At 41.3% G+C, this 26,785-nt stretch overlaps 1 protein-coding gene and 1 long non-coding RNA gene across 9 annotated transcripts in view; one reads left to right on the top strand and one right to left on the bottom strand.

The window, feature by feature from the left end:
* The window catches only part of PREX2 (phosphatidylinositol-3,4,5-trisphosphate dependent Rac exchange factor 2), a 290,193-nt gene that overhangs the window by 153,281 nt on the left and 110,127 nt on the right, over nt 1-26,785 (bottom strand). For all 5 annotated transcript variants that reach the window (XM_039522705.1, XM_039522703.1, XM_039522702.1 and 2 more), the window contains 3 exons: nt 20,043-20,192; nt 14,140-14,284; nt 7,313-7,413 (listed from right to left, as the gene is read on the bottom strand). In XM_039522705.1, coding sequence (XP_039378639.1) covers nt 7,313-7,413; nt 14,140-14,284; nt 20,043-20,192 — 396 coding nt within the window. The remainder of the gene's footprint in view (nt 1-7,312; nt 7,414-14,139; nt 14,285-20,042; nt 20,193-26,785) is intronic.
* On the top strand, nt 416-26,385 carry LOC120397153. 4 transcript variants are annotated; one of them, XR_005593690.1, is made up of 4 exons: nt 435-468; nt 9,188-9,302; nt 24,918-25,038; nt 26,020-26,385. It is a non-coding gene; the product is annotated as an uncharacterized LOC120397153 (long non-coding RNA). The 4 variants fall into 4 exon arrangements; XR_005593691.1 differs by having other exon boundaries at nt 441-509; XR_005593689.1 differs by lacking the exon at nt 9,188-9,302 and having other exon boundaries at nt 416-509.

Here is a 26,785-nt window from a genome sequence, read left to right as displayed (position 1 = left end):
AGGGAATCCCTATGATGTAGCACAAGTGGGTTCTAGTTGTGCTGCAGGTCCAACAAACAGTCATACAGTACACTCACAACGGCTGGTCTGGTCATGCTGTGGTTCTGCCAGGACTTGCTATTCAGCCATCTGCTGCTTAAGGCACTGCTCACCATGATGGGGGGCAGCCAGGCCAACCCTGAGTGGCTCTGTGACCCCGTGTGTCAGGTCGCAACTCCACTCACTCAATTTTGAGCTCCCTAGGGATTTTAGCAGTTGGGAGCAGGGAGCCAGGCCAGGACTTTGATGGAGAAGTCAGTCAAAATGCAAAGATCTCATTGGACAGCACTTTCAGAGGGCTGGACTCACCAATTGGATGTCACAATGTTGATGACATCATCTGTCTTGGATGTTCTATCAGGACCAGGCCCTGCCCCTCAGATCACAATGTCAGGCTGGGCAATGAATAGAGACAGAGAGGCATAGCAGGTAAATGGGGACTGCCATTAAAGCATATGGCCTCCCACGAGGTAAGTACAGCGAGAGCCTCTTGAAAGGACTTAAAAGGGGCTAGTGGAGATGACTGTCAGCTCTCCTGGGCTCACTCTCTCTTTCTTTGTGTAGAAGAGGCTCGAGGACCTCCCTGATCCCAAATTAAGCAATGGGTCATTATCAGAGAATGCAGAATTCTGATCTGGATTTAGATTTCTGACACCCCAAAAGGATAGACTGTTGGTTCTGGAGTTTTGGTTCAGCTCTTTATCGACATGGAGGCAATGAATTTTTATAGGCAAACTCAGGTTCAGACTCAAAATCCCTGTTAAATTCAGGAGTGATGGGGTCCAGGTCTCTGGTGAGTGAGGTGTGGAACTGGAGAGAAAATAAGTGATGTGGGGACTGAATAAACCTAGAAAATTGAAAAAAGACAGATCTTGGGGTGGAGGGTCCCTTGTTCCATTTACCCTCAAATTCAGGGGTCATTTTTTTCATATCTCAAATGTCTTGGCCCAAAACTTTTCTGAAAAGAATAAAACCGTTGCCCATGTGAGTTTTTCTGGCCCCACTGCCCATGACTTTATGACATCCCCTCTAAAAGAAACAGGAAATAACTGCTGTAAAGGAAATAATAAGGACTCAGTTCTACTTGGAGTTGATGGGGATGTGCAAAAAGACTAGAATATTGGTCTGGGGAGAAATCAGCTGAAATGCAGCAATGTCCTCAGACAGGAGCAATTTTAAGAGGGTGCTACAATGGCAACGATAGCCTTGGGATATCCCACGGGGAAAGACACCACCTTTCCATTGCCATAGCTCCCATCCGGGGCTCAGAATGGTGAAGGGACAAGCACAGTCAATAGTCCAGAAGAGCTTAGTACTTTTATTAAAATAATGTATTTTTCCACATTTCTATCTGTGCATAAGCATCCTTTGTGTGTGTGTATATGTACAGAGAGAGAGAGAGAGATCAGAGCCCCTCAGCCAAGCCCAACAGACACAAAAGGGACACAGCGCAGCAAATGTGTTTTGCTCTGACACCACAATGCAAAGATCAGATGGAATTTTATTGCTTGTCTTTCTTGTTTTATTTAGTTTGTGAGCTGTTCAGGGCAGTGACATTTCAGATTTATGTTGCGTAGGCACCGAGCTCACTAAAGGCACTATCCCCAGGATTTATATTAACTCAACCACTGTCCTGCATCCTTGCCTTTAGTGCCTAGAAAAGCCATCAAACCCTTCCCTTCCCCATTACATCCCTTCCTTCTAGGCCATGGTGACAACAGGATGCTCTTCATTGCCCTCGCCATGTTGAGATCTTGCAGTTCAGCATTGAAACAATGACTATTATCAAATCTCATGATTCAGGGGTTGAAATGGTCAGCTGCAGGGATCAGGAAGGATTTTTTTCCCCTTCTGATACACAATTGGCCAGATCCAGATTTTATGGGTTTTATTGCCTTCCTCTGAAACATCAGGTATTGTTCACAGCTGGAGGCGGCACAGCAGATGAGGTGAACTGATGCTCTGAGGTGATTCAGATAATCTTTGTTCCCAGACGCTTGGCTGGCTGGTTTTTGTTCACATGCTCAGGGTCAAACTGATTGCCAGATTTGGGGATTTTTTGCCCAGGTCAGATTAGCAGAGACTTTGGGGGTTTCCTGCTTTCCTCCGCAGCACTGAGCAGGATCACTTGTAAGGATCCTTTGGACATATCCCTCTTACTCAGTTCCCTGCCATTGCAGGGCCTTCAGGCATTGGTGGCCCCTCAGTGTCTCCTGTTCATTCTCCACAGCACAGAACAGGTATTTGGCTTGATTTGGTCCAATAAAAATCCATGTGGAGAGATTCAGAAGTAAGTTGTCTGTTATCTCCCATTCCCCTCAGTTCTTCATGTCCTCCCACCCTAACCAAGCCTTCTGTGCCTTACTCCATAGCATTTAATTCTCTTCCTCTTTCTCCACCACTCTACCTGGATGCCAGCAGGGGGGCAGTGGTGGCGGGCACTGAGACTACAGGAAAGACAGTCTTCCTGCTCTCAATTCTCATGTTGGTGACGCTGCAGCCTCTCACTACCAGAAGGAACAATTACAGGAAAATCCTATTTAGTCCTTGCATCCCAGGGCCGGAGCATGTTCCATTGCTCTGTGGGGACAGTGCATGCACAGTCTGGTTGGCTGTGGTGGAATTGAGCATACTCAGAGTATGTGCAAACTGAGCATGTGCAAACTGATTTTTCAGAGGGTTATAACTTGGCCAAATTTGGGTGGCTTTTCTCAGGGATGGCAAAAAGCACATCCCTGACCCAAAGGCCACACCTCTGCCAAATTTCAACTCCCTACTCCAAAGCAGTGAGGTGATAGAGCTTCCCTATGAAATAGCTGTAAAAATGTTTTTAACATTTTTCCCTAACCTCCATCTGCGACATGGCTGAAACATTTTTGCTAAAATTTTCCCAAAATTGAAAAATTGGCCCAAGGAAGACACCCAACATGGACAATATCAGCATGAACAGTTAGGGTTTGGAAAAGTTATAAGCAACTGAAATCAAGGTCTTATAATGGAAAGTGTTGGGCAACTTTACCTATAGTTACACCTATAACACTTGGCAAGCAATCAGGGGGCCTGATCCAACTCTCATTATATTCATTCTGAGATGGATTGGATCGGATAAGACCTATACTGCTGTGAGGGAAAATATGGTGGGCTTACAACTTTGGCCAGGCTTTTAGGCCTAAACTTTGAATAAGCTTGTTTCTAGGCTGTGTTGAACTTTGGTTCAGCTTGTCTCTGTGTATAAAGGGCAGAGAGGAAAGGGACAGAGTGATGAAAGAGTGATGGAAAATTGCTTCTGTGCGTCAAGAGGTAAAAGGAGTCACAGTGAAAAGTTCCCGAAATGGAACAATGGCTTTGTGTGTATAAAGGGCATAAGGGGGCAGAGTAATAAAGTCCCCAAGTAGCATAATTTGCAATGGCCAGGCTTATAAAATATATACCCACAATAGTTGTGTTAGAAAGGTGGCTGACCGCAAGAGAACAGACAGTGAGTAACAGGGGGGCCTAGTGGACGAAACGCTTGTTTTTGCTTTTGTCCTATATTAATTTTGCAATGTATTCCAAATAAGGTAATTAATATGGAAGTATGTGTAATTTGTGTGTGGTTTTAATCTTTATAAGCTACCTAAAATTTAAGGAGGGCAGAACGGCTTGCCCCCTTACATGGGGCCATGCTGTCTCTCCTTGCATATATGCTTGTATACAATAAAGAAGCCTCAGGCTGTCTGATCTAAAATCAACCGTGTGGTCAATTTTCCACAACACTGCTGAGATATGGGTACTATAAGTACTTAGATGGGTTTAATCTGGAGAAATGTCACTTCCCTGTTTGTAGGGAAAAAAAATATTTTCAGGATTATGTATTAGTCATCTATCCCCTTTAAGCCAGAGGGAGGGGAAGAGTGGGGCCTGGGCCAGCCAACCCTGTTCAAAGGTATGGCAATTTTAAGAATCAATGTTCCTCTGTGGGCTTGTCTACATGCAGAAGTAAGTGCAGAGTAAGTTAGGGTGTGAATTTAAAGCACACTAGCTAATCCACACTAACTCCCCTTGTGGACACTCTTACTGTGCACTTAAGCGTGCACTCAGGCAGGTTAGCTTAGTAGACTACCAAAGTGTATTATGCTAATGAGTACAAAGCCACTCTTCATAGCCACATGGGGAGTTTGTGCAGAGTAGCTAGTGTGTACCAGGTACTGCAGGCTTTTTCCTCTATGCAGACTAGCCCTAAGGATCAACAGGCCAAGTTGAGAATGAAGTACAGGTGCCAGAGTCAAGTGACAGCCTCCTGACCATTACAAAGGCAGTGTTGCCAACTTGCATGGTTTTTTGAGTGTTGGGGGTTCTTAAAACCCTTAACTGCTGCAATTGTGTTATTACCTCAGCTTTCAATTTCTAAGAAACCTCTAGCCCTCATTGCTGCAGAGAAGAAGCCAGAAAATATGAACTCTAAAGTCTCCAACAACAGAAGGCAAATAAAAAGAATCCTATATTTATTGCTTTTCTTTAATCTCATGACTTTTTGGTGCCTGACTACAATTTTTGAATGCTTTGTGTTGGTAATATACAAAGGACTACTCTTGGCACGGGTGGGGGAGAGCCTAGAGTGAGGTGAGACCTGCAAGGAGGTCCCCTAAGGTAGAATCAGAACCTTGGTGGACTGGAGAAACCTGCCAGAAGTGAGAAAAAGGCCCAGAAAGGAGATCTATGGATATCTTCTTCCAAGAGTGAAGACGTTTGAACCCAGAATTGAGGTCAAATACCCAAGGAAAAAGACTCTCCAGGGAGGCCAGGCTCTGAGAAGAAAAGAAAGCAAGTTTGGCTTTGAATTATGGGGCAGATACCCTAGTTGTTTAGGGTTCACAGAGATAGGAACCCTTAGTAGAAGGTAGGAGTGGGTCCCCCCATGCATGCCACTACCCTGTGAAGATGAAATGGTCGAGTTCAGGATCCTGATACAAGGAAGAAAGGAGAGCAGTAGAACAGAGACCCTGGACTTCAGAAAAGCAGACTTCGACCCCCTCAGGAAACTGATGGGCAGGATCCCCTGGGAGAATAACATGACGGGGAAAGGAGTCGAGGAAAGCTGGCTGTATTTTAAAGAATCCTTATTGAGGTTGCAGGAACAAACCATCCCGATGTGTAGGAAGAAAAGTAAATATGGCAGGCGACCAGCTTGGCTTAACAGTGAAATCCTTGCTCGTCTTAAACACAAAAAAACAGCTTGCAAGAAGTGGAAGATTGGACAAATAACCAGGGAGGAGTATAAAAGTATTGCTCAGGCATGAAGGAGTGAAATTAGGAAGGCCAAATCACACTTGGAGTTGCAGCTAGCCGGAGATGTTAGGAGTAACAAGAAGGGTTTCTTCAGGTATGTTAGCAACAAGAAGAAAGTCAAGGAAAGTGTGGGCCCCTTGCTGAATGAGGGAGGGAACCTAGTGACAGTGGATGTGGAGAAAGCTAGTGTACTCAATGCTTTTTTTGCCTCTGTCTTCACAGACAAGGTCAGCTCCCAGACAGCTGCACTCTGCAGCACGGAATGGGGAGGAGGTGACCAGCTCTCTGTGGAGAAAGAAGTAGTTCGGGACTATTTAGAAAAGCTGGACGAGCACAAGTCCATGGGGCCGGATACGCTGCATCCGAGGGTGCTAAAGGAGTTGGCCGATGAGATTGCAGAGCCATTGGCCATTATCTTTGAAAAATCATGGTGATCGGGGGAGGTCCCGGATGACTGGAAAAAAGCTAATGTAGTGCCCATCTTAAAAAAGGGAAGAAGGAAGATCCAGGGAACTACAGGTCAGTCAGTCTCACCTCAGTCCCTGGAAAAATCATGGAACAGGTCCTCAAGGAATCAATTCTGAACCACTTAAAGGAGGGGAAAGTGATCAGGAACAGTCAGCATGGATTCACCAAGGGCAAGTCATGCCTGACTAACCTAATTGCCTTCTATGATGAGATAACCAGCTCTGTGGATGAGGGGAAAGCAGTGGATGTGCTATTTCTGGACTTTAGCAAAGCTTTTGATATAGTCTCCCACAGTATTCTTGCCAGCAAGTTAAAGAAGTATGGGCTGGATGAATGGACGGTAAGGTGGATAGAAAACTGGCTAGATGGTCGGGCTCAATGGGTAGTGATCAATGGTTCCATGTCTAGTTGGCAGCCGGTATCAAGTGGAGTGCCCCAAGGGTCGGTGCTGGGGCCGGTTTTGTTCAATATCTTCATTAACGATCTGGAGGATGGTGTGGACTGCACCCTTAGCAAGTTTGCAGATGACACTAAACTGGGAGGAGTGGTTGATATGCTGGAGGGTAGGGATAGGATACAGAGGGACCTAGACAAATTAGAGGATTGGGCCAAAAGAAATATGATGAGGTTCAACAAGGACAAGTGCAGAGTCCTGCACTTAGGACGGAAGAATCCCATGCACTGTTACAGACTAGGGACTGAATGGCTGGGCAGCAGTTCTGCAGAAAGGGACCTAGAGGTTACAGTGGACGAAAAGTTGAATATGAGTCAACAGTGTGCCCTTGTTGCCAAGAAGGCAAATGGCATTTTGGGTTGTATAAGTAGGGGCATTTCCAGCAGATCGAGGGATGTGATCATTCCCCTCTATTCAGCACTGGTGAGGCCTCATTTGGAGTACTGTGTCCAGTTTTGGGCCCCACACTACAAGAAGGATGTGGATAAATTGGAGAGAGTCCAGCGGAGGGCAACAAAAATGATTAGGGGGCTGGAGCACATGACTTATGAGAAGAGGCTGAGGGAACTGAGATTGTTTAGCCTGCAGAAGAGAAGAATGAGGGGGGATTTGATAGCTGCTTTCAGCTACCTGAAAGGGGGTTCCAAAGAGGATGGTTCTAGACTGTTCTCAGTGGTAGAAGATGACAGAACAAGGAGTAATGGTCTCAAGTTGCAGAGGGGGAGGTTTAGGTTGGACATTAGGAAAAACTTTTTCACTAGTAGGGTGGTGAAGCACTGGAATGGGTTACCTAGGGAGGTGGTGGAATCTCCTTCCTTAGAGGTTTTTAAGGTCAGGCTTGACAAAGCCCTGGCTGGGATGATTTAGTTGGGTTTGGTCCCGCTTTGAGCAGGGGGCTGGACTAGATGACCTCCTGAGGTCCCTTCCAACCCTGAGATTCTATGATTCTATGATTCACCCTTCGATGTTAACTACTGACAAACCAGTTTTGTGTTAATCAGAAAAGAATGTTAAAAATAACAACAAATACAAACATAAATTATCTTGAAAATATGTATATATGTTGAAATAAAATATATTTACCATGGTGGATAATGCCATTCTCTAACAAAGCTTGGCCAAGATGAACACCTTCTTCAGATTTGTGTATTTCTCCAGTTTCCAGTAACCAGGACACAAACTCACTAGATTACAAAACAAAACCACACACATACAAAACAATTCCAATATTTTTAAGGCTTTAACTCTAGAAAGCAATACTGTATAATATTCCCCACACTATTCATTTAGCAGACTGCAATGAGCCGTATTCATACTGACATAACACTCTTCAACATATTCTGCATAACAGTATTTCCAACATATTCTCATTTTCCACTTATATTTCTTACATGCAGAGCTCGTAGTCACTCCTGTTAAGGTTGAGGGATACTTCCCATTATAAGACCGTGTTTTCAGTTACTTATAACTTTGCCAAACTTTAACTGTCAGGCTGAAATTTTCCACGGTGGGTGTCTGCCACAGGATACATTTTTCTGGAAAATTTCAGCCAAAACAGTTCAGCTGCTTCTGACAACAAGATTAGAGGAAAATACATTGTCTTGCCCCTGGTGTTTTTTTTTTTCCTGAGACCCTTTAAATGTCTCTCTTCTTTAGAGCAGGGACTTTAAATTTGGCAGAGGGCAGATGTCCTTTGTGTGATGGAAATGTTTTTTGACATCTCTGGGAAAATCCACCCAAATTTGGCCAAGTTATAAGTATATAAATATCTCAGTTTTTATATGCCCAGTAGAGACTTGCTCAGTGACAATGGAAGTTTTAGCTGCAATGCTCTGTCATGCTCCAGCCTTGGATGCAGGGGTCAGAGCAGGACTCTCTCTGCAATTGCAGCTCTGGGCTCTGTAGGCCACGGTGGGCCTCGGGCATCAGAATTGAGAGACTGAAGATTCTCTCTCCGGTGTTCTTAGTGATCATCCTGCTGAGCCTGGGCAGTGTGGATGAGGAAATTTCCTAAATCAAATGCAAAGGGGACAAGATAGATTGGGGAAAAAAAGAGTCTGGGAGTGGGACCCTGGAGGCTGGTGGGAAGAGGTTTGGACTAGCTGGACAAAGAAATGGGACTCAGAACCAGTGGAGCAGGGGAAAGGAGGTGATGGGAGGGAGACATCTGTAGGAAAGGAGATGAGAAGGCCTAGGAGCTACTGTGGACCAGAAACATGGGCAGGGGCAGAGTAAGCAACTGGAGATGAGAAGGGAGGGGAGAGACAGATCAGGAATTAAGACCTAAAAAGCCGGGTGTGGGAGGAAACAAGGAATCAGGGCTGGGAACAGATAAGCAAGGAGACTAGGACTGGGATGAGAAGCCTGAGGATTGGACACTGGACTGGATAGGTAAAAAGATTAAGACTAGAATGAGAGGCCAGGGTGGAGAAGAAACATGACTGGGATGGATACAGGCCAAAAGAGTCTGTACCCACAAGAGCACATTCCCCTGCAGAACCTGGAATGGAACCCAAGTCTGCTGAGTCTCATCATTCCTTTGCTGTCAGCAAATATCTGTGAAATCCACTGGCAAAGTATGTCTCTTATCTTTTTCTAGTTACCTGGACGATGTCAACTTACTATCATTATCAGTCACACTGTTAGGTCAAGTGGCAGAAGTCTATGTGGTAGACATAACGTTTCCAACCCTGCTGATATTGCATGTGGGTGTCAATGTGATGCCACATGATGGAATACATGTTTTATTAGTAACCTAGGAAATTACACACGCACAAAATACTATATTAAAAGAGTATTACTGAGATGGCAAAGTCAAACACTCAAAACTTAGGAAGTGACAGAATTAAGGTTGCCCATGTAACCTTAATTCACCGCCTTTGTGTGTCTGGATTATAATACAGGCTTTTAATACGTAATCACATACTATTTCTAACACAGGATCCCTAACTTACTCAGTTCACAGCATGGCCTGCTCTGGGGATGAATCAGGGATGTATGTGAAGGAGTCTCTCGTCTGTAGGATTGTTGTGATAATTGGGTCTAATTGTGAGCTCAAGCGTGAAAAGTGATGGTAAGTTTATAAAAGGTCACAATAACCTATAACAACAAATGTTAAAGGGGGGAAAAGTATGAAAAGTGAGACGGAAAGACTGAATTAGTCCAGAATGAAAAAGCCTACTAATATCACTCGAGGACTGTGTAAAGATTATGCTTGGTAAAAGAGAAAATTGTGGAACAAGAAATCAATGAACCAAAATTAGTGTGTCGGAATTAAGACCTAATTGGTGAATAAAATAATGAGGGGATTGAACATTCCACCCCTCACTCCCTTTTTGGGTCCCTAAAGAAAGAGACTTTGGGAGAAAATATGGCTACTGGAACAAGCTTCAACATCAAGGCTGCGAGTCCACATTTTCCTGGGACCCCGGGGGCCTTCATTATTCTGATCCTGAGGGATGTCCAGACAGGACTGGGTGAGAAGGACACAGATGACACTTCCACATCCACCAGCTCCAGCTGAATCCCAAACACCACCTGGGATGTGAGACTTTGTTTGCCTCCCGAGTGTTCTTTTGCTTCCCTATCTTATTTCTTCTCTTTCCTTTCTCTCTCTTTCTTCTTCTTTCTAATAAGAGTTTAGCTTAGCCAGCCAAGACTCTATATTTTGCAACACTGCTGTAAGCCTGTGACTTGAAAGTGGCAGCTAAAAGCAATGCCCTAAACACCCCATTTCTGGTACAAGTTTGTCAGGTCTCCAAGATGCTGATAACACTGTGTGTTGGGCCTGTGTTTTTCCAGTACTGTAGATGCAAGTGAAAGTCAACATCAGAAACAGAAGCTGCATTTTCTACCTTTGCTATTTTTTTTATCTTTCCTTTTTTGTGTGTATTTGCCTTGTTTTGTCTTCTGGGAAATGGGATTGGACTTTAACAACAAGAGCAACAGCAGCAGCTTCAGCCCATCTCAACAAAATTCTTCTTCCCCCACCCCACCCCCAAAGGACGGTTATTAACATCTTTAATACCATCTAAGAGGCTGTTAAACAAGGGGTTCTTTTTCTTCTAAAGACTTTCTGCAGCTCTAGAAAGAAAGGGAATAAGAGCTGTTAGACTGAAAGCCTTACTTAATACTTTAGATTTCAAATGCTTTAAATGTTTTTCCTTCTTCTCTTCTGTATCTTTAATAAAAGGTTAAAAGGGATTTTTAATGGTGTGTTTGGCAGTGTGCTAAGCAGGCTGAGGTCTCTGTATACCAAATTGCAAACCTTGTTTAACATTGTTTAATGCTGGACAGGGACTGGGTTCAATTAGCACTTTTAACTCTTTGGATCCACATACTCCATTTCAATTAATACAAGAGGACCCCTGCCCCATTTGTGCAAGAAACTGGAAAGTGTGTAGTGAATGAGGCAGGGATTCCAAGAAGAGAAAGAATTGTTTCATGGTTTAGACCAGGGGTAGGCAACCTATGGCATGCGTGCCAAAGGCGGCATGTGAGCTGATTTTCAGTGGCACTCACACTGTCCGAGTCCTGGCCACCAGTCCGGGGGGCTCTGCATTTTAATTTAATTTTAAATGAAGCTTCTTAAACATTTTAAAAACCTTATTTATTTTACATACAACAATAGTTTCATTATATATTATAGACTTATATAAAGAGACCTTCTAAAAACGTTAAAATGTATTAGTGGCACGTGAAATCTTAAATCAGAGTGAATAAATGAAGACTTGGCACACCACTTCTGAAAAGTTGCTGACCCCTGGTTTAGACTGTTAGATGCAGCCCTGGAGAATTGGATTCTATCCCTGCCCCTGCCACAGACTTCTAGTGTGATGCTAGTAAATTCACTTAACCCAAACTTTTCATAGGTGGTCACTAGTTGGATGTTCCTCATTTTCTGTGTGCCCAATTTGAGACCCCAAGTTCTAAGCTGCAGAAGTGCCAAGTCCTCACAAATCAATGAGAGTTGTGCTTTGAACATAAAGTGTTATATAGTGCCAAGTATTCTGAAAACTCAGGTGTCAGTTGTCTTAAATTGGGCAACCAGAATTAGCGGAAACTTTTGACTTTAATTATCTCTCTATAACTCAGTTCTTCATCTCTAAAATGGGGATAGTAGCACCTCCTCACCTTACAGGGGTATTGTGAAAATAAATTTGTTCATGTTTGCAAAGTACACAGAGATACTATTGTGATGATCATAAAAAAGCACAGGAGAAAATTAATAATTCTGTCTTCAGAGCAGGGTTTGAATAGTGTGCAGTAAATAATGCCTGGAACCACACACTGAAGAACAAGGAGAAAATAAAACAGTGTTTAACTGCTCATTAAATGAGCACTGTCCATCTTGTGCAATGATTGAGGCAAGGGTTCTGGGGATAAAATATGTAACATATATAATCATGTCATTACAGATTGTATCATAATGCTTACGCACAAGGGAAGAGTTAATTAAGATTGCCTGGGAAACTAATTCTGGCATTACAACATCAATCTTTGAGTGCTTGACTTTACAACCTTACTTATCTTTTTTAAATGTATTTTTGTCTAATATATTATTTACATAGTTGGCACTTATATCAAACACACTTGCATACACACAACACGTATGGTGAAGATATCCATGTGATAAGTTGCACCAACCTTGCAATAAATAAAATTCACAATTTATCATACATCTTTGGCTACCTCACCTGCACTTTGCCCATTAACCCATCTCTTCTGAGACTGCTTCTAATTTTCTAAACCTCTGAACAATCTCCCTGTCTTTTTTAAACCTACATCCTAGAAAAATTCCCCCAAATATGGAATTTTCTCCCAACATTACATTGACCCCTTGCAGAAGACAGGCAATACTGATTACTAATCCAGTGAAAGGTTTAAGGTCCCATACTTGATCACCCTGCACAGCTAGAAATAGGAACTTTATACTGCTGGAAAGTTAGGAAAGGACAACTCATGTTCACTCTGGAACCCATCACTTGCTTCTATCCAAAAAGGATCTTGATATCTGACCTTCAAGAAAAGCTATTTTCAGTCAGTTTTAGAGTTTTTTATGGGTTCATATGTCTCTGTACAATTGGTCTCATGGTAACCTGGTTTTGCTGGTGGAGGGATGCAAATAGCATCAAAATGTTTTACAATGCAGTATTTCTAAAATAGTTTTCCTGTAACCTTAAAACATGGTGTGATGTGGTATAAAAAGTTCATCAGCACTTGTTTGGAATCATCCGCATAACTCAAGTATGTTGTCCCACTTATGATTAAAGTTCCATCCCAATCTTATCAACAGAAACTTTCTATCAGATCATCATGTTCTCTCTCTCCCTCTTTCTGTATATATAGTATGGAGGTGTTGATACTGCTCTGTACTTCAGATTGAACTGCAATTTGCACTTAATGCAAGACTAAAATCCCTGTTTTACACACTAATAATTGAGTCTAATCTCCACATTTGGCATATAACTGCACAAGTTACAGTTCTAAAATATTATTCCTTGTTGAAGCCTAAACCCTGTCATGTACTGGTCTACTCTACCACGTTAGTAAATCATGTATTTAAAAAAATGTTTTTCTCCTATTTTTATTATACCACAAAACTAACTGTGATGTCCTTCACCACCTTTACAACATCAGCCTGCTGGTAGCTTGTAAGATTCAGACAGTTAATTGCTATACTAAATAGGAAATTAAACCAGAGTTTCCTTAGGTGTGTTTCTTTATAACAGTAAGTAACAGCATCAATAAGAACAAACATTTTAGATACATTACTGCAACAATAGTGCATATTTAATGTTTTTTTCAAAACAGACAAATGATATTCTCAAGCATAGCAAGTAATATAGTGATATTTATTTGATAGAGAAGTTTCAATAAGTATGAATAATTTTCCTGGTGCTAAATATACAGTCCTAAGCAATCTTAGACTGTGCACCCAAAATTTGAGGGCCCACAATTAGAGGCCAGTTTTGAATATTATGGACCAAATGATTTACATCAAAGAGCATTATGTTCTTATTCCATGCCAACTACATTATGAATCAGGAGGGCTGGAGTGAAATGCTAGCCTCATTGACATCAATTGGAGTTTTGCCACTGATTTCAACTGGAGCCAGGATTTCACCCATGGGCTTTAATTTTGGTTATTACACTCACTAGCTGAGTGACTTTGGAAAAGTCATTTATCATCTCCAAGCTTTCATTTTCTCTTCTGTAAAATAAGGGCAATGTTAAATACTTACATCACTAAGTACTTGTGTGGAAGCACTAAGTGATGTCTGTAAATGTTTCATAAGTGCTAATCTTTCTTAGGGTTAGGGGAGGACGAAGGCTGGAACAGAACTTTGCATCATTGGCTCATTTTTAGAGTGTCATATTATACCATCTGTGTCATATAGCATTCTTAAGAGGCTCACCTCAAACAGGAGTGGACTTTCTAAGGTCCTTAAAACCAACATGCAGGGCTCCTAATAAACCAAATTTAATAACTCCTGACTTTCCTTCCTTCCAAACAAACAATAAGTTCTTGAAAGGCATAAGACTGACAGCTAAAACAATTTTGCAGTTCTCAGGCCAAGCCATTCTGAAGTTATAATAAATCAAATTAAATAAGTTAGGAAAATGTTCCAAGTTCAAAAAGTGACACCACTTCATCTGATGTACACTTATGTGTACAATGTGCCTTTGCCAATTTACATCTATCTTCCAGAAATGTTCTATCTTGGAATAAAATTATACCTGTGAAATTTCAGACAGATTGATTTAAATTTTGGTTAATTTAGGGAATGGAAGAAAATTGGGCCTATAATAGGAAGCTTCTTTCAACCTTAATTACAGATAATACTATACAAGATTTAAAACATGTTTCTAGCTGCTTAAAATCCAAATGATAAAAATGCATACTGTACCTTCCCAGAAAACATTTGGGAAAAGTAGTTAGTTTTCTTTTCCTGTCTTTGATTAGGTTCCCTTGTTTGCACATCATTTTGTAGAGTTTCTCTCCCTGCTCAGAGATCATCACCCAAGTATCTTGTTCCATACCCAATTTTAAACCTGCCAACAAAATCCAAAATGCTTTTGTATTTATAAAACATTTCCCAGCTATCACCATTATCTTTCAAATTTTAGATATAAGTAACAAGCATAAAAAATAAATATTTAAGTGTATATAAGCAGCATCATAACTGGACACATTAAATTACCTTAATGAGTACTTAGATGCTAATATTAATATAAACAACAAATCTCCATAGAAATAAACAATAAAATATTCCAAAAATATCTGAGAATATATTAGAATGTTATTTATAAATTCCCTACAGTAAAGTGACAATCAGTGAAAGTTCCTGACAGCATATATTTATTCTCTCTTACAATGATATCACAGTAGGAAATATCAGTGTTGTGCTTTTCGCTGGTTTCAAGTGTGTGTGTGTGGGGGGGGTATTCTCCCCTCCCCCATGTTTGAGAAAAGCTTTTTCCATTTTTCAACTTTTATTGTGTTATAAACAATAATTTCTATTTATGATTTATCTTATATATATAAATCATAAATAGAAATTATTGTTTAAAACACAATAAAAGTTGAAAAATGGAAAAAGCTTTTCTCAAACATGGGGGAGGGGAGAATACCCCCCCACACACAAACACACACACTTGAAACCAGTGAAAAGCACAACACTAATATATATAGTGTTTATATATATATATAAAGCCGTAGTACAAGCATAAGTACAAATTATACGATAGATAGATAGATATCTTATATAATTTGTACTTATGCTTGTACTACTGCTTTATCTTTTTAAAGCTCTGTACAAAGACTAATGAATCTTCACACATACTCTTCACTGTAGAAAGGCAAGTTTAGTTCATCCTATTCTACAAATAGAAATTAGTGTTTGAATTTTTATTTACTTCGCAGTTTTTACAAAAAAAATTACATGCTTTTCAGTTTGTTAATTTTTTCCTCTTTTTGTGTGTGTGTGTTTTTCTTATGCACCCACTATTACTTCTTTTGAGTAAAATATAGCCTTAGTGCTATTCAGAACATATTTTCCTTGAACTACATGATGAATTGACCACGCAAGAAGACTTGTGCCCCCAGAAACTATTGGAAATCATCACAGCTAACTCACTTTCTCTACAGGGCCGGCTCCAGGCACCAGCACTCCAAGCTGGTGTTGGGGCGGCATTCTGCAAGGGGCGGCAGTCCGTGTTGTTTTGCTCCCAAGCAGTGCATCGAATTGCCGCTGCGGACGGCTGGGGCAGTCCGTGTGCCCTTAGGGCGGCAGGCGCATTTCCGCGGTGGCGGCAATTTGGCAGTAGCTTCTATGCTTAGCGGTCCGCGGCAGCTTCAGCTAAACACAGAAGCTGCCAAGGAATTGCCACCGCCACGGGAATGCGCCTGCTGCCCTAACGGCATATGGACTGCCCCCACCGTCCGCGGGGGCAATTCGGTACGCTGCTTGGGGCGGCAAAAACTGTAGAGCCGTCCCTCTTTCTCTATAAATGGTTCTGAACTCTGCAAAAATTGTACAATGTATAATTTTTTGTATGTATTTTATAGAAACATATTCTCAAGTTATCTGAGTTCAGATTTTTTCAGTTTTAAAAACTGGAAATCTTCTGTATGAGTAATAGGTTATTTATTTTTTTTAATCTGCAAATATAAACAAAACAAAGATAACAGTGGTATTAGTTGGAAAAAAGCTGATAAAATATATCATTTAACATCAATACAGAAATGTTTCTCACTAAACATTCACCTGATACTGATAATCCAGACAAATGGATTAACCAAATACAAATATGTTCACTCCTGGGGAAAAATAATTTAACCAGTATACTGCCCTTAGAATATATGGGTCAAATGGCATCCTGATGCATTACACTCACATTACGTGCCTTCATTTTTTAAAATAAAGGAGTAAATGCACAACATCAAAAATTATTATTATTATTTATTAAATTAATAAAGACAGCTTACATGTATCTTCCTGCATTCCCTAGGTGATTGCATAAAAGCCAACAAACTGTATTGCAATCCTTTTTATATAAAATCTCCTGATATAGTTGGAGTTCCCATTACACCAGAAACATAGTGGTATAAAATGGTCCTGGTCCATAGCTCAAGTTAGAAGATTAATAGCTACAATAAACCCAATACTTCAGCTATAGCATTATTTTCCATTTTGCTCAGTAGCATTTACCTTGATTTCAGGAACCAATACAGGTTGAATTTCTCTCAATATCTTTCACATAGTTGGTTTTGATTTAGCATTTCACCTTATTTATCTGGGAAAGATTGCCATAGCAAGAAAAAGGTGTCATTTTTGTTTAAGGAGTTGAAAGGGACCAACATCCCAGGAGATCAACATTCTCTGTGTTCAGTTTCTTTTTAACTCCTAGTTGGTCCAAGTCTTTTTCCTATAATCATTATCTGTACTATAAGAATTTCTCCACTGGTCAATTTCATGTTGGATTTCCTGGTTGTGTGTCAATTAGTTCCTTCCGCAAAGGAAAGCATCTGCTCATAACCTCCTTATCTGGGCAAAACGTCTAAGGAAGTCAGTGAGAGCGCTGCCTAAGTAAGGCATTTAAGAAGCAAGCCTTATTCTAAATTGATTAGACAACACAGTGATAGACTGGAGTTATAGCAGTTCAATAGCACAACTTGTGATGGAAAGATAAAGCAACCAGGTCTCTTTCATTATTAGATTTGGAATTGTAACAAGTTGCTTAAAGGTAAGTAAAAAAGCTTGAAAAAGTTTAGCTACAATCCATAACATTTATATCCTACAGTTGCTAGAGGGACTATGGAAAAGAATATATTACAATTTTTCAAATTATTACTACTATGACCCTAATTAAATGAATTGTGTCTCTCCCCTTTTTGATTTTTAGAAAGTGGGCCAAACTCTGTTCTCAGTTATGTGCGTGCAAACTTCATCAGAATTGCACACACATAGAACAGAAAAATTTGGTTTCATGTCTCATTAAGTAAACACAGAATTAAAGCATCTTTTTATTCATGGTGAATGGGAAATTGTTTACAGTTACTTTTAAAGTATTTGAATTCTGTAAAGATGTTTGTTTGGTTCATGAGTCATCCGGCATCCTGCTTGTAATTAAGTTGATACATCCTGCCGAACAAGAGGTGTTTATACAGCTGTTTTGGAAATTGTCTGGGTAGGAGGAGATAGAGCAAGTTTATGAGTTGTCAGAAGATGAGCATTTAAGGAACAGTTTGTTAGATTCTGTGCTGGGACCCAATATGACTGTTGCCCCAGTCTCTCTTTATTTCTTCATCTGCCATTCCATCCCCTTCCCCTCTCTCTTTCTATTTACTTCCTCCTTATATTGTAGTTATATCTTCAGTGGCAAAAGTATTGCTATTAACCATTAGTTGAGAGAAACTGCAGACATGACAATATGGGCCCACATTGTAAAGTTCCACTCTGAAATCCAAAGTTCTGGAGTGTTCAAATCTTGCATTTTCATTTAATAGACTCATAGAATCTCAGGGTTTGAAGGGACCTCAGGAGGTCATCTAGTCCAACCCCCTGCTCAAAGCAGGACCAATCCCCAATTTGGCCCAGTGAAGCCTGCACAGGGATCTGATCATCATCAGGCACCTCTCTACTGGAAGCAACTCAACAGCAAAATTTTATAACACCAAGATGGGTAATAAAAGCCGACAGCATATCAACATGAAACACTTTTCAAATGGCCTCACTTTTAATGTGTGAACTACAGATGTCAGTAAGGAGGCAGAGCAAATCAAGTTAGATAGTACCCAGGTTGTCTGGCCTGATTGGCTGAAACCTCTCTGACCAAGTTGCATGAAAGGCCCTAAACCAAAAGCAGATAGATTTCTTTCTTGTTTTATGAACCTGGGTTTCCCTCTTGTTCACCATTATTTATTATCAGTACATCTACATATTTATTATTAGTACTTTTATATATTAGTGCCTAGATTCTCCAGTGGAGATTGGAGTGCTTAGTGCTGTATAAACCTATGATAAGAGACAGTCCCTGCCCTGAAGATCTTACAACCCAAATAGAAAAGACAGATAAAGGATGGGAGAAAGAATGTATTATTATCATCATTTTACATATGGGGAACTGAGGCACAGAGTGATTAAGTGACTTGATCAAGGTCACACAGAAAATCTGCGACAGAGACATGAAATGAAACCAAATCTCGAGCCCTAGACCAATGCCCCAACCACAAGGCCATCCTTCCTTTCATCATCAAGACTCCATATCTTGTTACTTCCTATGATATGGGGGGGAGGGATAGCTCAGTGGTCTGAGCATCCAGGATTGTGAGTTTAATCCTTGAGGGGGCCATTTAGGAAACAGGGGTAAAAATCTGGGGATTGGTCCTGCTTTGAGCAGGGGGTTGGACTAGATGACCTCCTGAGGTCCCTTCCAACCCCAATATTCTATGATTCTATATGTTTGCTGGCAGCTGAAGTTAGTGCTATGTAAGTTGGTGCTGTGTTGTCTCTCATTGGCTTAGTTTTCTACCCTGCACTGTGTTCCCCGTGAGTACCTGGGATTATGGCCACTTTTGAAATCAGGTTTACATGTTGTCTAAGGTTCTTCCACCCACATTTAGCTTTTTAGGAATGATTTTGCCTAAGATGTGGATTTTCATCTTCCTCCGCTTGGGGTGTGATATGGGTGTAGGGATGATGTCATACTTCATACTTGTATTTCTGGTGTGACTTTTTGGGAGAGGGGGAAATGTACATGTCCTGGTTTTATGCTTCAGAAGATAGTCTTTGCTGCAAATCAGGATCATGAAGAACTGATGTATCAAATTACACTACCTTCCCGGTGACAATGGTGGGCCACTAACTTAGGCTAATCACATTTATTAGCATTTCGGGGGTATGAACTAGCTGTCATTTGCATTACCTGGAGCGTGGCTCATCTGCATGAAGGCCCAATACAGCCAGCTGGCTCATTTCAAAAGCATAAATAGCTCGTCCCAGGATGGCACCAGTAAATACAGACACATTAGCAGACATTATGGGGTAGATCCTCAGATGGTGTAAATTGTCATAGCTCAACTGGCCTCAATGGCACTAGCTGAAGATCTGCCCCAGGGACTGTAAAGCTTCAGACCAAGGCAGCTTTCAGATTCCCATAATTCACATGTCCCCAAATTGTGGGGTGCATCCCCCTAGGGAGAGGAGACACATGTTTGGGGGGTACAGCTGAGGCCTAGGCCAGCCCCCACAGGGAACGGGAAGGGAGCTCCACCCAGCTCCACTCCCGGCCCCAGCTGCCGGGCCCATGCCCAGAGCTCCACACCTCGTACCCTGGTTGCTGGCCCCACACCCACGGTCCCAGCTGCCAGCCCTACGCTCGGGGCCCAGCAGATGCTCTGCTCCCGGCCACACCCCCATCTGTGGCCCCAGCCTTGGCACCCTTACCCCTGTCCATGCCCCCCCCCGCCTCCAGGAGCCACAGTCCTGCTCCCAGTCCTGGCTCAGGGGAGAGGGGATGCAGAATGGGATAAGAGGGGCATGAGATAAAATGTTTGTAGACCACTGCAACAATAGCACAAGTTACCAGCACACATAGCTGGAGTCACATTCAGCAATGATGTCCTTCCTGGTTGAAATTTGGTTTATGTGTTTCAAGTGGTTATTACACCAGTGCTTCACAGACAATTTGACCCAACATCATGAATCTGCCCTATCTGGAGCCTGCCACTTGGCTGTACTTTTAATGAAAATACAAATGTAACATGGTCTGCCAGAAATGAAATGCAATGTAAAGTTTATTCACCCACCTTTCCTTCTCTCTCTCTCTTTTAGAATAGCTTCCAGCCATTCTTGCTTCTCTTCAGAAGTTTTTGCCATGCATACAAACCATTTGTTCTTTGCTGTGTTGTGGATTTTCCAGCCATTAACAACAATGTGGCCACTGCTATGATAGTCAGCTGGAAATAGATAATGGGGAGAAATCTCTCAGAGTAGCATGAAATGAATTAAAATATTATTGTTTTTTATTAGACTCCCCACTATAATTCCTCCGCTCTTCCTGTAACAAACAGAAGAACAAAGAATTTAAAGTATTGTTTCTCTAATTTTGACAATCAAAATCCACACAGATTGTAAGCTATGTTGTATTTCCGTATATTGTATTCCCTGCCGAAGAAGCCTTCAGTGAATTTAGTGTTTTTGAATAGTGTTAGATTGACAGCCTTGGAGCTTGAATTTCTCTATATAACCACAGACAATCTATTATTTGTAGCTTTCCCACACTACACAACCAGTATGCCTTGACCTCAGTTTTGACCTGGAGTGACCAAGGAAACTAAGTTCAGAGAAGGTAGTTCAAGTCTCCATTCCAAAGCTTTCCTTGGTTCCACCTAATAAGGAGTTATCTTAACTGGGCTTTAGCTGAATAAAGTAGAAGATATCACAAGAATTATTGGTTAACTTTAGTACAAATAGAAATGAACAAAATAATAAAACCTTCTTTGATTTCAGACTGGATTTGGTTACCTAGAACTAAGGCTGCGGGTTTGTCACAGTGGTCATGGAAGTCCGTGACTTTCCATCATCTCCGTGACTTCTGCAGTGGCCAGTGCACCTGGCTCAAGGGCAGCTCAGGCAGCCCCTGCACCAGTTGCACCGGATGCTGCTGAGGCAGTCTCAGGCCATCTCCTCCCCACCCCAGCAGCAGGTTGGTTGTAGGAGGGGGTAGGAGGTTGGGGCACAGGAGAGGGTGAAGTGGGCTCTGGGCAGCACTTACCTGCAGGGCTCCCCGGAAGCAGCCACATCCCCTACTCAGCTGCTAGGCGGAGGCATGGCCAGGCAGCTCTGCACGCTGCCTCTGCCCAGAGCACAGGCTTCGCAGCTCCCATTGGCCGGGAACCATTGCCAATGGGAGCTGCGGGGGCAGTGCCTGGAGGCAGAGGCAGCCATGCCTCTGCCTAGCAGCTGAGCAAGGTGGATGTCACCACTTTCGGGGAGGCCCTCAGGTAAGCGCCGCCCAGAGCCCGCCTCACCCCATCCCATGCCCCAACCCCCAACCCCCTCCCACACCGAAACTCTGCTGCTGCTAAGGGGGGAGGTGCAGAGCCAGGTAGGGAGCCTGCCAGCCCCAGCACACAGACACACACACATCCCAGCACCAGTGGGGGTTCCAGGCCATGTGCCAATGCCCGCCCATCCCCCCCAACCCTCGGGTCGCCCTCCTTCACACACACACACACACACACACACACACACACACAAGTTTTAGCCAGGGGTATATAATAAAAGTCATGGACATATCATGGGTTCTGAATTTTTGTTTACTGCCTGTTACCTGTCTGTGACTTTTACTAAAAATACCCTAGACTAGAACGTAGCCTTACCTATAACCCATTCTTCCAAATGCAGAAATGTCAGCATTAGCACATACAGTATAGTATGTTTTTGTTTTCAAATATCTTAAATTTTCAAATCTATTAACTTTACTATATTCTATCTTATGAACAAGCATTATGCATTTTATTATTCATTAATGTTACTTCCTTTTTAGTTACAACACGTCTTTAAAATTTTGATGTTAGTACTTTCGTCTATGAATCTTATCTGGAAATCTGCTAAACAAGCAATATTTCACACCAAAAGTAGTGCCCTTGTCTACAATGAACATCTTTCAACAGAATTATCTGCCTTTCCTTTGGGCAGAAATATTTGCAAAACCCAAGTGACAACAAAAATCATTTCATGAAAAATATAAATTAAAACTTGAATTAACTACCACTGTGCAATAAAAAAAGATTTAAGGTCAACAGTATCTCACCACTAACTTTCTTTAAGAGGCAGGAAAATCCAAAGGGCAGCCAGAAACCATCCTAATAACTTCAGAGCTTTATACTTTGCAAATCCTTTTTTGTAATTCAGCCCAGTTTTGTATAATGAGATGGGATTTTCCAAAACTGAAACCTTTGCCGAAATGCTTGCTGAGATTTATCATAAATCTCAGCAGACATGCAGGTATCCTTTCAATAACTCTGCATTTTAATAAGATGGAATGCAGCCAAGTATTATATATATAGGCTGGGAAACATCAGTAACTGTCAGAATTTATTGTTCACAGAATCAGGAAACTGATGTCTAAATATTCAGCTGAAGACTCGTTCTGGTGCTCAAAAGTGTACACGAGAGAGTGTATGTGTGTGAGGAGGAGAAATTTACAATAATTTTTATATTATATTTATTATACTATTTAAAAAATTTTCTATGGCACTTATTGCTGTAGTATGTGAACACCTAACACTGATATATTTATTCTCACAGCAACTATGTTAGGAAGGGAAATACTATTATCTCCACTTTATTTATGCTCCTAACTTACATTGATTTCAGTGGAATTTAGGAGCCTAAATACCTTTGAGGATCTGGGCCTAAGTGACTAGCCCAAGGTCACACAAGAAGTCCATTGCAGAGCTTGAAAAAGAATCCAGATCTTCAGACTACCAGACCAGTTCCATAATCACAAGATAATACTTCCATATTTTATGTGCTGTTATTATAGTGGGTGCTGGCAAGAGCTCCTCTATTTAGGTTGCCTAAAATTTTTATTACAGGAGATTGTTGAAACCTTTTTCTGAGATGCTCTAACATCTCCATTGCTTGAAATTTGGTGTGTGGAAAGCTCTTGGGTCCAAGGAGGGCACTTGCACTGTCTCATGTATTGCCACTCAAATTTTGATGGAGTTATAAACTCTTGAAAAACACCACTTCCCTTCTTTTGTGTTATTCTGTTACTTGCATGCCTCAGGAAAAGTTTGGCAGCATATCAAAATAATAACTCAACATGAACATTCTAAGGTTGGGACCATGTTGTTGCCAAAGCATCAACATCAGCACACACTGCACTGGGAAAGCCTGGGAGCTGCTACAGCAACTGTAGCATGGGAGGCAAGGTAGGAAAACCAGGCCAGGCTCCTTCCACAGCCATCTGCAGACTCAGCACATGGTCCTAGGAACCCATCTATTCATCTCTGGGAACCACATGAGGTGTCTCCCAGAGAAGAGGGGAAAGAGCGAGCCTGACGTAACCAGGCTTCCTCTGATCGGTACCAGCAGCCCATCCCCTCCACTGGGATAACAACTTTCTAATGCTAACGTAATTAGCCCTGCAGCTCAAGTGGTAGCAGTCGGGCAGTGCCAAAGTTTTGGGGTTCAAACCTTGTTGATTATGAACAACAGGGGACTTGTTGCAGTTGCATGTAATAGCATTTGGTTTTCTCCTTTTTCCTTTTTTTTTTTCAACTAGAAAATTCTATAAAAAATATTTTAAATAAAAATATGTAGGTTGCAAAATCATCAAAAAGCACACAAAAACTAGTAAATGACAGATACAGAGTTGCTCATGCAATCTTAATTCAGCTCTTTGTGAATGTGAATTATGGCACAGTTTTTAGTTACATGATCATAATACTGTTTTTTTCCAGTCTCATTCAGTGCACGTAATGGATGCACAAGGAGAGAGAATTAAGATTGCACAGCAAAAGCAAATCTGGCATTTCCTAACTTTTGAGTGCTTGACTTTACAACCTAAATAATGTTTTTAACATAGTTTGTTTTGTATGCAATTATAAATATACTTTTCTATATAACATTTATACAACTGAATTTAAAAAAAAACAAAACATTACCATGAAAATAATGTATTTTCTGTTCTAATAAATACAATAAAAAAAACCAACATTATGCCTCCTGATGCTTGAAACAAAATGAATAGCTTCCACAAATTGTAATGCTCAGCCAAGGCCTGGCTTCATCATGAAAAATAGCTTTTAGGAAACGCATTGTTAATTTCCCCAGGCACATCATTTGCATTATAATATATCATACACATAAACCCCTCTTTTCTCAACCATTTGCTTCTGCTAACCAACAATGAGGGATATATCAGCATTTTTCTATGTCTGTCAATCAACATACTCCCCTAACAACTCTCTCAATTACTCACTCCTGCAGAATCCTTAAGTACAACAATGGAGTCAATAAAGGTATATCAGTTTACACCACTTGAGAATCTGACCCAATGATTTTAAGAAAAAAAGGTTGTCCATTAAAGGCTTGCACACCAAAAAATTGCACATCAGAAGATCTGGAAACACTACTCAGCCTCCATTTGTCTTTACTGTTATTAATATTTATAAAAAGAACAGTACATTTGTGTAAAGTTTTACAGAAATTCAAAGGCAAGAGCCATGCCCCACATAGCTCACAATCTAAATTAAATTAAACACTTGATGAAATGATGGCAACAGATAATTAAGGGGAAGAAAATAATATAATTCCAAATAAGAATATGCAAAACAAATGTGAATGAAGCTTAAAATGATAGATCAGTATATTTAGCAATAAGACAGAGCAAAAGAAAAGAAGCAGATAGCACTAGGTTAAACATCAGCTGTAGAAGCATCATGAATTAAGTGGGTTATAAATGAGGCATTTGAATGCACCCATTGGACACAGGGAAAGGGAGATCACACACATGGGGTGTTGTATCAACCAGGCAATGTACTAACAACTTCAACAGGACTTTATTTTTACAGTGGAATCCTCTGTACCACGCTGCTGCTGCACCTTCTGTTACTCTCACTCAGCCTCCTCAACTCCTCCCTCCTCCTTCCTGTTTCCTGTCCTTTCAGACTCCCAACAGCCAGTGCTCCCAGTTCTAATAATACAAGCAGCATCTAAACACCACATGGGGGCAGCGTGAAAAAAGGCATGATGATGCAAGTGGGAGAGAGAGATGAAAGGAGCAGCAAGGTAAGAAGCTATGATGCAGCATAGGTTGTAGGGAGAGCTGTATGTAGAAAAAAAGTGTTGGCAAGGGGTCAGTTGTACAGGGACCTGAAAATGAAGTTGAAGCATTTTAACATCATACAGAGAATCAGTGAAGCAACATAAGGAGGGGTGACATGGCAAAAGCAGCAGAAAAGGAAGAGTATTTTAGCATTCTGTACAGATTGATGGGGGTAGGGAGAGAGTCAATGATGCAGGAAGAGAGGAGGTTACAGTAATCCAGGTAAGAGAACCAAATCATGAATGTAGGCCTTAGCAGCAGTGAAAAGGGGAAGCAATGGATTTTAGTAAAGTTTCAGAAGGAGAAGTGACAAGACTAAATAATAATCAGGATGTGAGGACAGAAAGAAAGGAAAGAGTGAAAGATAACCCCCAAGGCTTTTAAGTGACTGAGGGGATAATAGCATTTTCTTGGGAGGGGGGAGGAGAAATGAGACAGAGGGAACTATATAGGAGTAAAGATGAAATGTTGATAGGCTTGAAGAAGCAGTATGATATCCAGGACAAGACAATGAAAGGTGAGGAAGGATGTGAGCCTGAGCAGAGTGGAAGAGATTAGGAATTGAGAAGTGTGATGGGGCAGGTCAGCAATATATTGATGGTATGAGAGATCATGGGAGCAAATGAGGTCACCCAGGGGTTAGAAGTCAGGTGAAGAAAATGAAAGGATTATAGACAAAACTATAGCAAACACAAGAGAGAAAGGGTAGGAGAAGGAACAAGAGGGTTCACTGAAGACTACATTGAAGAAGTGGTCAGCAAGGTCAGAGGTGAGCCAAGAAAAGATGAGAGACACAAAAACCCAGGGATGAAAGGGTCCCAAGTAGAAGTTGGGGGTTGAGAGGCCAAAGACTGTAGAAATATCAAGAATAATGGGTAAGGAGATATCACCCTTAGACTGGATGAGGAAGAGGTCATTAGTGTCTTCTGTGAGGTATTTTTCAGTGGCACAAAAAGGATGGAAGCCGACTGAAAAAGAAAATGGAGGAGCACTGGGAACAGACAGTGTGCTCCAACAGCTTGGAGTTGAAGAGCAGGGAAAAGGAACAAAAGTTAGAGAAGGAAGCAGGACTGAAAACCCGCTCTCTGACTTGCTATGAAGATACTTATCAGCCTGTAATCTTGAAAAACATAAAAAGCAACCAACTACCGACTTCCTCCCTCCTTCATCTACCTGATTTCTCCACCCACCACCTGCTTCTTCCATCAGACAATGAAACCTTGCATTTAGAAAATGTTGAAAACAGATTTCAATCATTTCCAAACTTTTTTCCCCAAAATTTTTTGAATAAAGAGATTTGTTCAAACTGACCCTTTTTCATGAACAGTTTCAATTTCAACAAATAAACATTTTCTAATGAAAAAACATTTAGTTGGATAATTCTCAATCCACTCGATCCATGAGCTCCCTCTCCTTCCTCCTACCCCTCTCACTAGTAAGCCCTCCTCCTGTGGGGAAGAATGGGCTGTTTCTTTCCCTTCCTCATTTCCCCTCTCCTCCTTCTATGTGCTGCAGCGTGTGAGGCAGAAACCCCAAACTGAAAAAACAATCCTCCAAAATATTTCATTTTTTTTATACTGAAAACCAAAAACATGTCGTGTTGGTAAAAATGTTTGGCTTCCAAAAATCTGGAAAATTTTAACTGAAACCCAAACATTTTTACAAAATGTTTTCAGTTTTCACTTTCCAGGGTGTGTGGCATGTGTGTAG

The sequence above is a fragment of the Mauremys reevesii genome, linkage group 2 (assembly GCF_016161935.1).
Source record: "Mauremys reevesii isolate NIE-2019 linkage group 2, ASM1616193v1, whole genome shotgun sequence".
Lineage (NCBI taxonomy): Eukaryota > Metazoa > Chordata > Testudines > Geoemydidae > Mauremys > Mauremys reevesii.
This window is presented reverse-complemented; position numbering and strand designations above follow the sequence as displayed.